General features: G+C 49.9%; 1 protein-coding gene across 1 annotated transcript in view; it reads right to left on the bottom strand.

Annotated features, from left to right (window-relative positions):
• TBXAS1 (thromboxane A synthase 1) overlaps nt 1-18,292 on the bottom strand; it is a 161,545-nt gene that overhangs the window by 28,825 nt on the left and 114,428 nt on the right. The window contains exon 10 of the mRNA XM_080818371.1: nt 15,153-15,467. Within this exon, the coding sequence (XP_080674497.1) occupies nt 15,153-15,467 (315 nt within the window). The remainder of the gene's footprint in view (nt 1-15,152; nt 15,468-18,292) is intronic.

Here is an 18,292-nt window from a genome sequence, read left to right as displayed (position 1 = left end):
TTTATCAGATGTTAAGTAAAAAGAAACCTTGGCTTTGGGGTTTTTTTTCTTTCTTTTGCTATAGATTTTTATGTTGTTTGAGCTGTTTATTGGTTGTTGAAGTAAATTAATTAATTTTTATGGGGAAGTCTGACACATCTTGATTTATTAGGATTTCTTAGTTCCCCAAAGCCAAAGATCTAAGTAGAAAATGCCATTTATTCTGATAATGACCTTAGGTACTTGGTGGAAGAAGACAAGGAGAGGCTCCCCCCTTCCCCCCCCAAGAGAGGAGGAGAAATGACTTTGTGAACTTCCTGACATCCTGAGAGAGAGCTGGCTATCACAGGGCGAACGTGATGGTCATAAATGTGTCCGAATGTGTGCTTGCCCGCTTTGGACAAGCATCTGCTCTCATAGAAGAATCTACTACAGACCTACTGGTCATTCCCAAGACAGCACCAAGGAACAGAGAGCTAGAGGGTCTCAGTTCACATCTAGGCTCTGTTTCTACCTTGAGCCATTCACTTAATCTCCCAGTTTCAATTTCCTAATCTTGAAGGAAATATTTTCTCCATGTAGACATATTGAATTGGTTGTTAGATTGACTTGGCCCAGGACCAGGCCCAGAACATGTGCTCGCAAATAGTAATTCGTCGTCTTCTTATCCATCATGATTATTATCAATATGATTTTATATTGAATACTTGATCCCAAAGAATCACTCCTTGGTAAAAACAAATCCAAAACGGGGTGTTTCTGAAGCAGACCTTTAACGTAGCTCACATATAAAGCAGAGAGTTAAACCTGGCTGCAGGTTCAAGACTGAGTTAAGGAAGACAGACAGAAGCCCCTGAAATAGTGTGAGTGACTCACAGGGACTCAAGTCCACAAACAAAACTACCAGATGGGATGCATGTCATGGAGCCCAAGACACTTGCCTTTGCTGTTTCTAGGTGATTTCTAATTTACGTAATAATCTTGGTTCGTAGTGCCCATTTCTTTACAGAGTTAGGTCAGATTTATTTAACACATAAAATGATTATGAATAATTATGGTGCTCCATAAATGTTTACTGTTACGATGATGATGGTGGTGACCACATCATTAGCAGCTTTCTGGCCTACAAATCACTGATTGGCACCCAGACTGGGGAATCATTAAATGAGCTTTTAAGAGAAAGGCAAGAGGATGAGAGAGAGAGAAGGAGAGAGGCAGGCTCTGGGCAGCCAGAAGCACATTCCCTGTATCCTGAGATAACCTGTGGCCTAGGAACCTCGTTAGGCCTCACTTGTCTTGTCTGGAAGGCAGAAAAATAGCCCCTTCCAGCCCTTGAAGGTGGGACAAACACCAGAGGACCTCTAGGCTTGGGATCCTCCGGGTGGAAGGATCTTAATTCTAAGAGCTGCCTCCAAAGAGGCAGGTCTCCTGGGGTTCCAGATCAGTCCCCCATGGCTCCGGCTAGCAGTGCCTTTGTCTCTTGGCTCTCTGGCCGGGCTGGAACTAAACCGCAGCACAGTCACAGAAAACCCATCCCTTCCTGGGACCAAAGGAGTGACTTCTCAAAAAGTAAAATCACATCCAGTAATCATGCAGCATATTTATAGTTAGTCCTGTCCTTAATTATGCAACCCAAGGTCACTGTCAAAGCCAAGTTCGCAGAAGCACCTCATGGGAATATGGCATTAGCTCTTCAGCCCGGTGGCATGTTCGGGTCACCTGGGGACTTTTATTTTATTATTTTTTTTAAGATTTTATTTATTTATTTGAGAGAGAGAGAGAGAACGAGTGGTGGGAAGGGTCAGAGGGAGAGGGAGAAGCAGGCTCCCCGCTCAGCGGGGAGCCTGACATGGGGCTCAATCCCAGGACCTAGAGATCATGACCTGAACTGAAGGCAGATGCTTGACCCACTGAGCGTCCCAGGTGCCCCCCATTCTTTTAAAGAAGCACAAGGCCCGGCCCTGCTGCGTGCCAACTGCGTCAGAATCATGGTCTCTAGTAATCTGTGGTCTCTAGTAAGTTCTCAAGGACAGGGAATTCCCCTGGCTGCTCTTAGGCTTTGATTTGCATGTGGCCCTCCGTTCCAGTGGCCGCGGGGAACATAGGAGAAGGAACTGCTAGGAGGTCTCTAGTTGCCTGAAGTCTGATTCCTCCTAGAGAAGGCCTAGGATCTGCTCTATAACCCAGGCCTCAGTCTCCTTCATTCAGAGACTCAGGGAATTTGGGGAGCACTTCGTAGGCCTCAGGGGGGAGCAGCTGCCGATCAGGGAGGAGTTGGGCAGAAAGAGCATCCTCCTGAGATAGAGGGCAGGCAGCAGCTTCAGCCTCAGGATGAGGAAAATGGCACTCGGCAGCTGTTTCCAGCTGGCCCCAGCCAGGGGAGCATCAAGTCTGGTGTCCAAGGAGACCCAGGGAGGAGGAGGACGGAGCTCGCTACTATGCACAGTCAAGAGCAGAAGAGGGCCAGGTCGGTAATTCAGCTGCAAGACAAATGTCTCAGATGCACATTCCATGCTTTTCACCAAAGAACACAATGAACGTGAACCTCAAAGAAATTCAACTAATGGAAAATTCCAGGGCCACGGAACCCGAAGAGAGAGCCAGGGACGGCTGGAGAACTTTCTATAATAAAGGAGACAGGGTCAGCCTCATCAATAATGGGAGAAAAGCTCCAAGAATGGTGTCTGTGGAGGGAGAAAGAAGGCCGAGGATATGATATTTGTTTCTGGAATATTCCTGCTGCGGGGGCGGGTGTCCAGGGAGGCAGGTCAGCGAAGAAGTTGCCCGTATACTCTTTGTCTTGCACTGTGTGGGCCATGGAGAAAAAGCGTTTATAGACTCAAAGAATGGGCCTTGAAAAAGTCCCAGAAGGAGGGGGAGGGGGGAGACCCACCGCAAACCCAAGACCTTCCAGGAAAGCTTATCCTTAGGACAGAGAGCCAGGATGACAGGCAAAGACGGTGCAGACCAACATGCCTGATGACAGTGTGTGCCCCCATCTGCTTGGACAGCTGACATCTTCTCTGCGCCATGGAAGTGTGGTACAGACCCAGCTACAAGCCTCCACCCCAAGAGGTGACCCAGAAGTCCCCCTTTCTAGAAGTGCCGGAGCCATAGGGGAATCATACCCTCAGGCAGGACACTCCAGGATTGAGCAACTGCTTCATTGTCACCGAACACGAGAGACAATGCTGAGCATGGAGACTAAGTTGTCGGGAGATGCGAGTTCCAATCCAAACCAGGCCCCTTGCTCGTGTGTAACCCTTGCAAAGTCACCTTCTTGATGCTTCTGTGATGGTGAGTCTTTCATGCCAAGTTGGTCAGGCCGCAGTACCCACATTTAACCAGACACAAATCTCAGCGTGGCTCTGAAGATTTTTTGTAGACGCGGCTGACATGTACAATCAGTCAGCTGACTTGAGTCAAAATTACCTTTGATGATGTGGATGAGCCTCAGCTGATCAGTTAAAGGCCTTGAGAGCACAAACTGAGGTCTCCTGGAGACACATCAATTCTATCTCGAGATTGCAGCATCGAATCCAGACTGAGTTTCCAGACTGCTGGCCTGCCTTGTACATTCTGGACTTGCCACCCCCACAGTCAAATGAGTCCTTTCCTTAAGACCTCTCTGTTCTTTGTCTCTCCTCTTCCCCAATTGGTTCCGCTCCCCTGGAGAGTGCTCCCTGACCCAGCCCCTGTTTCCCTACCCATTAAATGGGGATGGTGACAGTTCTGCTCCATTAAGCGGTGGCAGTCAAGTTCTGTATGGCATGTAAACATTCAGTCCTCATCAGTATCATTACTGCCAGCAAAGAAGTCTGGTTCGGTCCCTTCCTTTCACAGATAAGGAAACTGAGGCACAGAAAGGGAGATGATAGTAGAATATGTCTGTACAAAGGCCCTGTGCCCAGAATCGTACCTGAGTTCATTCACTTAGAAGGCCCCCCCGAGGGGGACAACCTTACAAGATATGTACTGTTGTTATCCCCACTTTACAGACAGGAAGACTGAGGAACAGACATTATTGTGCCAGTCCCCCATGTCACACTGACAGGGAGTGGCAGCTCGGTGCTTCCGTGTGCACCGCTGGTGCCCAGGTCTTGGGGTCTCCTCTTTTGGGTGGCAGTGCTCCTTGGTCAGAGAAAAGTCTGAATGTGATGGGGAGCCCCCCAACCCCCCACCATGGGAGCTTCTGGACTCTGCAACCAAGCAGGTGAACCAACAAGATGGGGCACCTGTCGCCTGTGAGGGGTGAGAATTGCCTTCGAGGAGCGGGACCCCCAAAATAGTGATTGAGGAGGCCAGGATACTAGTTATGCCATTTTCATGAAAAAGTTTGTGCTTTTCCACGAAACATCCTCCCTCCGGAGCTCCCTCCTCCTCAGCCGCTTGGACCAGCTTCTCAATGAGTTGAAGTTCTTGCCTATAGCTAAGGAGGTGAGGAGTTTATCCTCTGCCTTCCAGTCTGAAATTACTAATTCAAATGTCTTGGAGACTAAGCCCATTGCAGAAAGAGTCTGGGTGGCTTTCTAAAGCTGCTTGTTCATAACCAGAGGGAAGTTGGTTCCCTTCTCATCTTTATAATAAGGATTCTTTTCGCGGGGTGTCTGTTTTGTGCTTCCTACAGCTCTGGCCCCGGTTCGGTCCCAGCAGGGGGAGGCCAGTGCACTTTAATTACATTCCTCCTACAGGGAACGTTGAAGCAACGAGGCTTTGAAAAACAACTTGTGCCATGAAAAAGAAAAAAAAAATCAAATTAAGCAAGTGAGAAACAGGCATTGCCTTTTGCGTCCTAGAGACCCAATCTAAATATTTAAATTTTAAAGACAGAATTCTAAGCGCTTAACTTTATAAACCCTACCCATCGCAATTCATAGGGGAGTCAAGCATCCCTTCTGATCTGGAATATTCATATGCTTGGGCTGACGGGCTCGTGTGGTTGCTATCTTCACACATCCCATATTCAACTGTAAAACAAAAATGCTAAAAAAAACAACCCCAAAACCAAAAACCAAATGCAACACACGTAAAATGCCCAAAATAAAATGTAATGCTGCTTACAGCTCCGAGGCAACACAGACATTACCAGAAAACAGAGTAAATTGAATGTCTGGACCACAAGCAAAGAGTTTAGAAAGGTCCCTGTTCTCTACTGATTCCCAGTTTCCTCCCATCATCTCTCTGTTTGTGGGATGCCCAGTCACTGGATACTGGCGAGTGTGGAAGTAGCCCCCAGGTAGAAGTGGCCGATTTGCTGACTCTAGTAGACAAAGGCCATGAACTGAGAAAGCACAACTAGGCAAGTGGGTGGGCAAGGAACCAAGGCAGGTTTCAACTCGATATAAGGATAAAGTAGTAAGTTCCTTATGCCTGGGAGCATTCAAGCAGAGTGGCATGAATGTATCTCGGCTATCTGTCCTGGGCGGCAGGATGCCCTAGATGGTTCTTAAGATCCCGTTGGAGGCTAAGAGCTCAGGCTCCCTCTGTTCCAGGCTCCATGGGAGCCCTGCGGGAACACAAAGACAGGACCGTAGATGGCTGCGTGCTGCCTCCATCTGTCTGTGTCTCCCTAGGCCGTGGCCTTGTCTCTCTGACTCCCATCTCTGTCCTCCCTTCTAGGGTGAAATAGCCATGTTATCTCCTGTGTACTTCCCTGTACTTCCCCAAGTTAAATTTGCTTTCAGTTCATCTGCACTTAGAAAAGAAGGGGCGAATGGTGTGACATTCATTGGTTCATTCATTCGTCCTGTGCCCATCTGTCGCGAGCCTGCTGTGTTCCAGGCACTGTTGGTGGCTCTGGGAGGTACCAGTGTGCCAAGCAGACAAGTCCTTGCTCTCCTGGGGCGCCTAGCCTCGTAGGGACTTGATTATAATTCCTCTTCCCAAGAGGAAGGGGGCATTTTAATAATGGCTACTGTGTTGGAACATAGGAAGGACCTCCAAATGGTGAGGTTTTAAGCCTAGTGATGGGCGGATGGGGAAAGGAGCAGGAGTCTTTTAAGTTTGCACCCGAGGATACCATTCTGAGGTTCCCGCTCCTCGGGGGTCAAAGTGGCTTTGGTCAAGAGAGTCCAGTGAAGTAGAAAAAAAAAAAAGTGCCTGTGTTCATGCTTTTATTCCAAAAGTTAATTGTTGGGAATACAACACATCCCTTTGATGTTTTAAGAGCCCATAACGTGAGCGATAGTTAAATAAACGAGCCACTCAGTTGAGACTCTCACTGAGCACCAAGAGGACCCCACAGAACGCCGAGCCTCACCTGTGGAGTCCGCTTTCCCAAGTTTATTTTTAATTCTTGCTTTTCTGGATTGATGTGCGCCGGCCCCACCAGCTTATTTGCTTAGCAAAGCTTGGCCCCTCCAGAGGCCCAGATATTGAATATAAAATACTCAGAGTTGCCACATGAAAGGCACCAAATATATGCTGATTGGTATGGCCTGTTCCCCGAGGAACCGCTCCTTTGCAGGTCGCCTCTCCTTCTGCCGAGACGGAATTGCTCTGTGGGGACTCGGGGGGTGGGGGCGGGGAGGGCGGAGGTTCAGAGTATTATTAGCTAGAAATTCAAAGTGCCGGAGTGCTAAGCTGGGCAGCATAAGAAAAACATTTGCAAGTCCTTTCTGCTCTTCCCACCTGCCTCGCATTGGCTCGCCCCCACTGCCCTCATTCGGGCTATCACTGCGCAAAATTACAGGCTTTGGGGGTGGCCAGCAGCTCCCATGGGGGCAGTGGGTCAGGAGGTGAGGCAGGGAAGCTCTGACCGGAGCCAGAACAAGGACAAGGGCAAGGAGACTAACTGGTGTTGCAAACTGTGCAGAGCGGGAGGAGAGGAGATGGGAAAGGGGCCTGACGACAAGGGGAGAAAAGACAGGAGGGGGCAACAGAGCTTCTTGGAGTTCTGGGTGGCGTGAGGCCTGGGGATTGGCCGTCACTGCTGGGGCCCAGGGGAAATGGCTCAAAGCCAGGGCGGGTGAAGTTCCTCGGTGGGTGCGTGGGCATGGGCTGGGGGCACCTCCAGGCAGTGGGGAGGTGTTTGGAGTCCTGGGTGGGGGCCCAGGAAGGTCTTGCCACTGGGCAGCACTCAGGCACAGCACACGGGGTCCCTGCCTTCCTGCACGTGTCCCGAGGGCAAACACGGGCAGGCGACCTGGATCACAAAGGTCATCGTGCGTACCTAACCGTCCCGTGGGTAGTTAAAAACTGGGCCTGCCGCCTGATCCAGGGCGATGGGTCCGCCTGCCTTGGGGACCCTTGAGTTGAGTTGTCTTGAGCGGTTTTCCTTCCCAGAGCTGGTTCATTCGTGGCAGTGGCCACAAACGATGACTTCCAGGATGGAGATCTAGGTGCACGCCCACAGCGTCCCCTCTTGTAGGCTGCCGAGACTTCTCTGCTCTAATATTAGCTAGAGGGATGCCAGGGAAGGGTGAGAGAAGCTCATTCTGTAGGTCAGATACTTCCAGAATGAAGGACAGGAAGTGGGCAAGTTGGACACGTTCCAAAGCTCCCCCCCGCTGCAGCTCCTGCACCTCTAGTGAAAATAGGATGGATTTTGCTCCAGGCCCCAGGGGAAGAGCATCGAGGAGGTTCTCTCTGAGCACAGGACCTCCACATGGACTCATCTGGGGACTCCTAGAGCTGCCATATACACGAACTCACCATTTGGTCTAGGGGGACTCCCTCCCTAAAAGATCCAGCCTGGTGGGAACTGGTGGGTGCGAGGACAGCTCTCCAGTCTGCCCTTGGTTCCCGAGAGAAGGCTCTGGTTGCTCTCTGCATCTGCCTGGAAAATGACTTCCCATCAACTCAGATGCTGCCCCTCGCTTCCCACCCTGGAGAAAACCACTGAAGGAAGCCAGCTAATTTTAGGATTAGTGGCAGCACGCATCTCAAGACATATCCCGGTCTGACTGGGTGATTCCCACGTCACTTTCTCTCTCACTCAGTAAAGCGAGAGTGGCATCATTCTCTTTTGGAAGGCTTTTGAAACTGTTTTCACTTCTTAACAAAAGGTAAATTATAGGGGAGTATCTGTGCTTTCTCCGGAGGAATAAGGACTTGCCGCCTCGAGCACGGGCAGATGTGGGATGTAGGCTCTGAAAGCTGGCCGCTCACAGTGTGCTGCTGTCCCTGCTCTGGTCTTCGGATTTTGCTTCGACTTCAGTGCTGTAGGCTGTCCTGAGTTCCTGCCTCTTTCCGTGTACCTCTCAGCTTTGTGCTCTTTTGGACTGTCGCGAGATCTGTAGGGAAGGGCTCAGATGCTCCATGAAGCCCCATGTGGCGGGGGGCAGGGAGGTGATGAGGACACCTAAGTTCATTCTACCTAAAATGTCAGACAGCAGGACCTGGGCAGAGGGGACAGAAACCTGCCTGATGGGGGTAAACCCATTTCGAGTTTGTCACTTGAATCTTAAAGTCAACCCTGCCCTACTCCCTGTGTGAAGACGACCCTGAATTTCACCCCGGGTAGGATCCAAACTGGGAGACATTTTTTTCCTTCTCCATAGTGAGGTTGAATTTGTGTTAAGCTACTCACATATTTTCACCCAACCCTCCTCCTGTGACAAAGGATGTATATTATTTATGAAATAGCTGGTTGGGGGCAAAATGGCTTTTTGTGTGTGTGTGTGGGGCCACAAAATATGCTTCTTTCCTTTGACATCCTCTGGCTGTTTCAAGGAACAAATCCTCAACCTTGCCTACATTAGCAGCATGAGCTAATCAGCCGAAATACCCAGCATGGAAAGCTTTTATCCTTCAGAGAAAAAGAGAGAGTAAGTTGTATTTTAATTAGATATTTATAATGGTTACAAAGCAGCTCTTCAAGAGAAGTTTTAAGAATTTGGCCTTCCTTCTAAGGCATAACTGTGTTCAAATTATCCTAAAGAGAGACTGTATATCAATCCAGCCCAATTTGTGATAAATTTACAACTGGGTTCTGCACAGCAGATTTATAACAACAATTAAACAGAAGGAAAATGGGTCATAAATTCCGGCTGGCACAGTCCGGCACCAAAGAGAAGAAAAGAGAATGGTTTGGCCAGATCAAAAGTCAATAATTTCCACATAAAGTGCTAAAGCTATAGCAAAAACAATTTATATGGAAAGAAGCTGGGTTTTTTTTTTCCTCCCATCCTTTTCAAAATTAGATATTGGAAAACACAACGAAGCATCTACATTACAAAGGCCTTATTAAATAATTGGTGCGCTTTCTCAGTTTTACGAGTGGTACAGGCCCCTCCCTGCTCCTCAGTGCCTGAATTTAGCGAAGGGACCTCCCCTTCAATATGACGAAGGAGTTATGGAGGCAGAGAGCGAGCGAGAGTTCTCCAAGAGATTGGGTGACTTGAGAGAGCAAGGTTGAAGCTGGACTTTGGTGGTAGAATGAGAGGCAGGGAAGCCAGACCAAATTCCAAAGCCAGATGATTTGGAAGCAAACACATGTGTCCCCGGAACGAAGCAACCTAGAGGCATGAGTTATAAAGTGGGTTATAGCCGTATTATAAATGGAAACAGAAATCCGAACCCCGAAAGGAGAAGGACATTAAGGCCACTTGGGTCAGAACAGGTGGTGGGAAATGGAGTATTATTACACAGAACGTGTGAGCTGTGAAAGGTGGGCCAAGATCACCTTCACTACTGAGGGAAGACCTTCCAGAATCCTTATGCCTGCCAGAAGTTTAGTTCCGCTAAAAGCCCAGTGCCTGCTTTATGGATGCTCACCACGGATGATCTCACGGTGTGACTTTGCAAAGCAAGCAGTGGGGCCAACCACCAGCCAGGACTTCCTCCTCACAGATCGGGAAGCATTGACGGGCTCCGTGGAAACCGCAGGACCCTTGGTAGGAAGTGGCCACACCGCTTGTAAGAAGTAAGGAGCCGGCGGGATACGTGATTCCAAAGCCCAAGAGAGTGTGCAGTGCCAAGTGCTCTTGGACTTACAGCCGTGACCCTGGAAGTTCAGCGGAAAGGAGTGTGTGCTTGTATAACAAGAGATTTCAAAGTGGGAGCCTCTAACCTGCGGACCGCCAAGTGTGTGTACTTGGCTGGGCCAAGTTCCTGCACCCATAGCCATTCTCCCCACGTCCAAGAAAAGGGGTTCGGGGATCCACCGCCCCCCCACCAATCTGAGGCCTGAGTGGTTGGATGAGGCCATCCCCAGGCCCCAGCTCCAGGGATGGGACAGGGGACCCAGGTTGACACCAATCAGAGAATCCTAATCCCCTCGGTCCTGGTGATTGGTTGCGGGGTGGGCCTGTTGGCCCAGTCGCTGTCAGTGAGATGGAGGAGACTTCCGCTGAGACTTGGAAGAAGGGGATGCTCCCTGCTTCCTGCTGGACCTGACCCAGCTCTGCGCTACCCCCTCGCCCCCACCCCCACCGGTTTATGGAAAGATTAGAGGGCTTTAAGGACACTTGTCAGAGCCAGGAGTCATCAGCTTAGAGAAGAGTGCTCCCTGGGCCCGAGCCAAGGGATGGGGTCTGGGATAGGATACCCATAGAGCCGGGGGGCCGCTGGCCGAACCTGGCATTCCATTCTCCAGTTCATTCACCTGCTGATGCAGCAGAATTGCTCATTTGTCCCCCCACCCCCACCCCAACCTATCTGAGCAGAGGAAAAGTAACTGGGGAGAGAGATGTCAGGGCAGAGGGAGAGAGCAGAGGGAGCAGCCACTGTTGGTGCGGCCAAAGTGTGTGTCTCCCGTGGGCCACGGGGATGCTGTGGAAGGCAGGGAAGCTCAGAACGAGCCATCTTGCCAGTATCCTGCTCAGGAGGGATGCTGGCTGCCAGGAGTTCCCAGCACCCAGAGGCATGAGGTGGGAGCAGGCAGCTCTACCCTGTCAGGAAACCGTGTAATGGGCAGGTCCCAGGAGTGTCCTGAACAACTCTTGCAGGGCCCCGTGCCCAGAGGCCACCGCAGGGGAGGTGCTGAGAGAAGCCTCCGTTCGGTACAAATGGGGGATTTATTAGAAGACCCCAATCCTGAGAGGAGAAGGGGACCCAGGAGGGGCAGGGCAAGGATAGGGAGGAGGGTGAGAAAACAGACCACTGGCCCTCCCCAGGGCAGCTTCCGTGGGCCACAGGTCAGCCTGAGCTAAGGAGAAGGAAGGACATTAATTTGGAGCCGAGACTGAAGTTTTAAACTGGACCAGACTAGTCTGGACTTTTTAATGCCTAAAACTGACCAGAAATCTTTGCGATCTATTGGAGGTATCATCAAGGAAGGGAAAAGGAGATTCATCAGCGCACATTTAGAAGAAATACTTGGAGAAAATGTGAAAATTTCCATGTTTGTACTCTACTTAGTTCAGACTGTCCAACATACTGGTTCCGTATCTGTCTGGAGACCATTAGGGCAGGTCCTATCTGAGAATGGAGTATGCCCAGAGTGAATGAAGCTGAAAGATGGGGAGAGAGAACAACCTGGGTTCCAGTGATAGAGTTTGAGCCCCTGCTCAAGCCATACCTGAAGGTAGATCTCTTCTCTGGAGTTTTCTGTTATGTGGGTCAATAAACTCCCTAGCTAATCTGAGTTTAATTTTCTTTCACTATCAACAGAAAGAATCCTGATGGATACAGTGCATATACACACTCTTATTCTTGGGGAGAGGGACATAGCTTTCATTGGATTCTCGTAGGGCATTGCTAATAAAGGATATGGCTCAGAGGAGAGAAACCCTGGAGCTGAAATCCACTGATCTCACTGACAAATACAAGGGAAACCACTGAATGGAACGTGTGGGCCTTTCCAGGGGCATCGTGGAAGAGCGAGGCAGAGCATCCTTGCATGTAGGGGCCAGAGCCCGAGTCTGGCATTAACTGGTACTCAAGAAATATTTGTTGCATGAAAAACAACAGGAAAATTATAACAAGTCATACTGTACATGCAAATTTTCAGGAAAATATCGAATGTGTGAACATCTAATCTGCATTTCCATGTCCTGACAGATGGCCCGTATTAACAGAACTCTGATTATAGTAAAGAAAGAAAGAAAAAAAGAAAGAACGAACCTACAAATACTCATTGAGTGGGTACCATGTGCAACACTTAACTATTAAAACAATTGTGACTGCCAAGACAAGTTTTTTAAAAAGACATCTATGTAGTCCCATTTCTCGGAGACAGTCCTAACTATGACCCAGAGAAAGAAAATGACCTGGCTTGGTGGGTGAGTAGGGGGCGCTTTCTTGGCTAGGGCAGGACTTGGACCCTGTTTCTTCTTAGAAGAGGGGTCTGGACCCTGAGAGTCTAGGGTTGACTTCTCAGAGTGGAACCAGGGATCACCTGTATCAAAATCATCTGGTAGGTTTATTTAAAATGCAGGTTCCTAGGGGCACCTGGGTGGCTCAGTGGGTTAAGCCTCTGCCTTCGGCTCAGGTCATGATCTCAGGGTCCTGGGATCGAGCCCCCGCATCGGGCTCTCTGCTCAGCGGGGAGCCTGCTTCCCCTTCTCTCTCTGCCTGCTGCTCTGCCTACTTCTGATCTCTCTCTGTCAAATAAATAAGATCTTTAAAAAAAAATTAAAAAAAAATAAAATAAAATGCAGGTTCCTAGGCCCCGGTCCAGATTTACAGAATAAGAACCTATGAGGAAAGTATCCTAGAATCTGCATTTTAAACCATCTTCCCAGATGCTTTTCTGTACATGAAAGTTTGGGGAAATTTACCTGCCAAAATCTGTTTATGTTCCCAGTCCCCGGTGACATCCCTAACAGCCCAGCGGAAGCTGGGGCTTCCTAGGGCTGGAGGGATTGGGAGGAGGCCAGGGTTCGGTGACACAGTATCACCCTCCCTGAGGTCATGGTCAGTTAAGGCTATGTCAGAGGTAAGGGGTTGTGTGAGTGAGGGCCTCTGAATGGAAGCCGGTGGAAACTCCCCCTGTGTCCTCGTGGTAGAGGAACATAACCAGATACAATTATGATGTAGCTGGTGGGACGGACTCCTAGAGCTCCACAGCTCTCTAGATGACACCACACATTCTTGACTTGATTATTTGCTGCCTTCTGTTGCCCTGCACGGTGTCATTTAGGAGGGAGGTATTGTTTTCATAGACATTATTTTTTTTTTCAATTGGTGATTAAATTTCCTGAAGGTGAGGATTGTGACTTCTCATTCCAAGAGCTCTTGTCCCCCTCCACCCACCACCGTGTCTCCCACACGGCCGACCATTCTCTAGATGCTTACAAGTCTTTAGTTCGACCTGCGTTGTGTTTGTTTGAGACCAAGGGGTGGATTCCCTCTACTGCCTCTACTGCCTTTGTGGGATAACAGCCAGAACGCCCTCTGGCATGTGCTGTCCCGAGTTCTCAGTCCTATGACATGGGTCTGGTTGACTCCAGGGGTGGGACTGACCGGCTTAAGCCCTTCTACGTCCCCATTCCCAGGGCCACACTAGTTGGTTCCGGAGTGGGCAGTGACCTAAGCGTCCCGACCAGAGTGAACCTGGTGACTCTGGCTGAGAATTTGGGGCCACCACTTCTTTTCTCTCTCAGTAACGAGCAAGGAAGCCCGCTGTAGTCCTAGACATTCTCGGCAGGCTGCCTGGACTTTGAGAGGAAAGCACACGAGAATGGGGCCATGACTAAGGATGCACAACCAAAAAGACACTGGGACCCGAGCACATATTTGACCCGGGTAAAGATTTACCTGAAGCCACATCTGTTCCTGGGCTGCTCAGTGATCTGTACTAATAAGTACTCCTCCCCACCATTTTTTTTTTTGCTTAAGTAAATCAGTTTGGGTTGAGTTTTGTTGTATGCCGTTAAATGGATCCTGACAGATATGCCCGTCGCTCCCCTTATTCCTCTTGCAGTAAGGTACCTCCATCGTCAGGTCCCTCCTCAGACAGACAGACACCACAAGTACCCATGAAACAGGATAAGACAGGTGGCGGGAGTAGGTAGTAGGGTTATTTGCATGCATGACTTGCGGAGACTCCATGCCCAAAGAATATTGATTAATGGATCGAAGTCAACCTGGAGGGAAGCCCCATCCTGTTCAACGTTTTAATCAATGACTTGGATGGAAGAGGAGGCATGCTTAGCAAGTATCAGATGACACCGGGCTGGAAGAATTGCTAATATGACAGATGGCAGAATCAAGATTCAAAATTATTTTGACTGACTTGAGCAATAATAAGGATACAAATAAACTCTTGCATCTGGGCTGAAAAAAAATCAATTGTCTACGCAGTGGATGGGGGGAGACCTGGTTTGGCAGATGTCACAACAGTGTGGCACGTGAAGGGGACTGTAAGCTTGTGACGAGCCCAGAGTTGAGGCAATTAGGAACACAGTTAATGATGTTTTCAAATATTTGAAAAATGCCTTGGTGGAGAAAGGCTGACCTTGCATCTACTTCCCCAGTGGGATGAAGACGTGGAATTTTCTGGAAAGCACTTTTCAGCTTAATATGTAACCAAAGTTTCTAAGGATTCTAAGAACAGGCCACCTCCCCCAAACTGTGACTGTCATGATTATATCAGAATGGAATAGAAATGTCTCTTAGGGTGGTCTTCCCTTTAAAAGCACAGATTTTAACGATTTTAACAACTTGTAAGTCAAAGCAATACACACAAAAGCATCCAGAAAAATATGAGGTCATGAAGTTGCCTTGCTCAGCACCCTTGAAAGTTTGCTTCGAATTCCCCAAAGAGGAGGCTCATTTAGAAGGAGTATACAGAATCTGGACTCCGGACTGGCCAGCCCCATCTCACCTCACTCCGTTTACGGCCTTCCTCCTCATTCCTGCTTTGGCTTGGCCCATCCTTCTGTCGGCTCCTGCTAGTTAGGACTCTGTCCGATCTCTTTCCTGCCTCACCCCTGTGCCCCAGGGAGAGTGCTGACCCCACAGCCGGAGCACTGGGAAACTGCACCTCGTTCCGGTCCCTGCCCTGTGACCCTCACTCATGGCTAAGACTTTGCACCTCCCAAGCCGGGCCTGGTTTCGTGGACTGCCCTAGATAGTGAAGGTATATGCCCAAGACACCTTCTTTTCATTCTTTTTTTTCCTTTCTTTTTTCTTTTTTCCTTTTACTTGCTAACCCAGAGAGGTGGAGAACAAGGTCAACAGCCCAATTTCATCTTATGGTTTTTGCAAGGAAGTTATCAATAACATTAAGTTTCACTTCTACCAACACAAAATCACAAGTCCTGCGGATTTTGCACGACTGTACTCACATATTTCTCATTAAAGCTGTCCACCTCTGTCAGAAGCTTCTCTTGGCAGTCAGGGTTCGTGGCCAGGAGGTAGGTGGCAAAAGAGAGCGTGTTGGTGACGATCTCGTAGCCAGCGATGAGGAAGATGAAGGCCTGGCCCACGACCTCGTCCACAGTCAGCGGCTTGGACAGGCGGCCGGGCTGGTGTGGCCGGGGGGCACCCGCGGCGCAATGGGTGCAGGAGAAGACTTGTCTGACCATATCAAAGCTGTCCACCCCCACAGAGGGGGCGGAATGTCGGGCATCCAGGATCAGTTGGAGGAAATCTCTCCGCCTCTGTGGGACAAAAGGAGAAAATGCCCATTCTGGCCTCCGAGTCACATGAGTGAGATTTCTTGGACCCGCAGGTGTAGCTTTTCTAATGAGCTCAAGCTCGATGGGAACCAGCACCCTCACTGTGGGGTTCTCGGAAATGGCGAGAACCTGGAAGCCCCGACTATCCCTCACATACACTCTGGTCTCAGACTTCGGTGCAGCAAGCCGCAGACGGTGATGCTGCCCTTAGAGAAGGATGAGGCCATTCTAACTGGGCTGATTGGGAAGCGCGTTAAGCCGTTTTGGGAAGGAAAAAATAGAGCACGTCGCAGAACAGTACGCACAGTGGAATCTCATTTCTGTAAAAACAGTATGTGTACAATATATACAATTACACGTATTTGTTCATGCGTAGAAAATGTTTAGCAACATCCATACCCAGTTGCTCACAGGGAGCTGGAGGAGGTGGGGGAAAACCGGGGCGGGGAGGGTTGGGGGGAAGCTTCGGTTTCTTTTCACTTTATACACGTTTGAACTGTTGGTTGGCTGGTTGGTTTTCCAACAATAAAACAATGAAAACATCATGCAGATTTAAACCAAAGCACAGGCTCCCTTGTTCCCTTATGCACCGTCCAGGGCTCATGGGGGTGGCCACACATTTGCCTCACGCAGTAGGAAGGTGACGGAGCTGGGGGCGGGAGGGAACTAGTTTTGGGGGTGCTTGTCTCATCCTTGGGTCCCTTTTCCCCCAGGGATCCTCTCCCCCATTTAAGTACTGTCTTCCCCTCCCTTCCTTACCAGCACAGATACCCTTTGTCTTTGACTACCACTAACTGTAACGATACAAGTGTTTACATATTCCTTCTGCATTGACGAAGTGTATCCCTGGCACTTCCCTTCTTCGAAAAGCCCGTTAATGTGATGAGTGACAGCCAGTATGTTCCTCTTTTCCGAAGTTTACGGGCTAAAGCAGCAAAAGGAGGGCGTCCGAACCACCGGCAGGAACATACTATAATTTCAAAGTACTTGACTTGGTGCAGCATTTGCTCATTCATTGGCTTCTGAATTTCTGTGGCATGAATAATCTGTGCCCCACACGTCAGCACTTAATTCCCTCTAGTGAGGTTGTAGTTACTTCCCATCTTGTTGCTTTTTTTCCTCCGTAAGAGTATAAACGTGTCCAGGGCAGGACCCTGTGGCCACCCCCCTACCCCGGGGCGGGTGTGGTGCTGAGCACGTGTTAGGTCTGTATAAATAATCCCGCAAGAACACTGCCATGCAGTAAAATGCATTTGAAAAAGACTGTGTTGGCTTTGCTTACAAGTGCCCGGGATCGGATCTGCCGCTGGAACCTTGGAGCATGCGGCCTTTGCAGCTTGCCTGCTTCCCCACTTTTGTGACCTTGCAAGGCGTCCGCCTCTCGAGATTCCAGCAGGCCTCCCAGCTAAGACACGGGGCCTCAAGGACGTTGCGTCTCCCGGGCGAAGGCCTTTGTGTCTTGCCGGCCTGCTCAGGTGAACCATCGTTGGCTGCCGCTTGCCACCCCGGGCCCTGGTCATTCTGATTTCTGGGTGGCATCGTCAAGGGCTGGCTCTCCCCAGACTCCCTCCTGATGCTTGACCGACATCTGGGTGGCTCTTGGGGCCCCCCTGCCCGCCCTGGTCCCGTGGGGCAGAGTCGGGACAGGGCAGGGGATGATGGCCCATAGGGGAGCTAAGAAACTTCCATTGCCTTGGCTCCTGGATGAGAATTGGCAAGACTGACAGCTGGGGAGGGTTAAACTCCTCAGGGCGCCACGCAGTAGTCCCCAAGGCTCACCTGTGACTTTGCTGGAGGGCGGGGTGGGGACCCCAGTGGCGGGCAGGAGAGCTCCGGTGGCTTTTTCCAGTAGTGGAGCTGTGGCTGGCCCCCTTTCCTCTCTCTGCCCAGACAGGCTGCTAGAGGGCCATTGGGCATGGTAGAAATCTGTCTTCCCCTCCAGTTCCAAAGGTCAGCGGAAAGGGCTGCTCTCTGGGGCCTGCACGCTGGAGAAGAGCATTAGCGTAGATGGGTTTCTTTAATTCGCACTGCATCACGGAGGCTATGTGAACACTGCCCATTTAGGACCGAAACAGTGCTGCTTTATGGCTCTATCCAAGAAAAATACGCACCCTGATAGATGTAGGTGTCTAATCCACCCATCGGCTAGAGCTTAGAAAAATATTTACCTTTTAACATCTGTGCTGCATTTTCCACTGCGCAAACACACATCTGCTTGATGGAATGTCTACAGAGTTTAGATGGGTTTAAAGCAAGTTTTCTTAGTAACCATATAGCTCTGTCTTGACACGGGCAGTCCTGGATTTGTGGTTGGGAGGTTTTTCTCAGATCAACTCATTGTTTGAAACAAATAGCTCTTGAGTTTATGAAAGGAAGAGCTTGAGGCAATCCTAGTAATTGGATCTTTAATAAACCCCTCACCTCACAGTAAGCTGTTGGGCGCAACAGTTTTAGGATCTGCAGCCTGATTCCACAGCCTGTGGGTTTCGGGCTGGGGGAGGAGGAGGGGAGTGCGTGTGACAAAACTGTCATCAGGAAGCCCGTCAGAGCACTGCTGAGGTTTGAAAACGCGGCTCCCCTCACCCCTCCTTCCCCAGGCTTCCTCATCATTGTGGAGATGCAGGAACCCGGATGAGAATGTTCTGTCCTTTTGGGGGCAGAGCTGGGCCAGGGAGCCTCAGGGAGCTAATGGTTCCCACACGTCCAAGGGCATCGAGTAGGGTTCACGATGGTGTGTGGGCCAAGGGGTCGTGAGCGTCTGTGCACCTTCCCCTCCCTCCTGAACTGGGACACCTTTGCTTCCCAGT

Source organism: Martes martes (assembly GCF_963455335.1).
Source record: "Martes martes genome assembly, chromosome: 11".
Classification (NCBI taxonomy): domain Eukaryota; kingdom Metazoa; phylum Chordata; class Mammalia; order Carnivora; family Mustelidae; genus Martes; species Martes martes.
The sequence above is the reverse complement of the archived record's forward strand: the minus strand, read 5'-3'. Positions and strand labels throughout refer to the sequence as shown.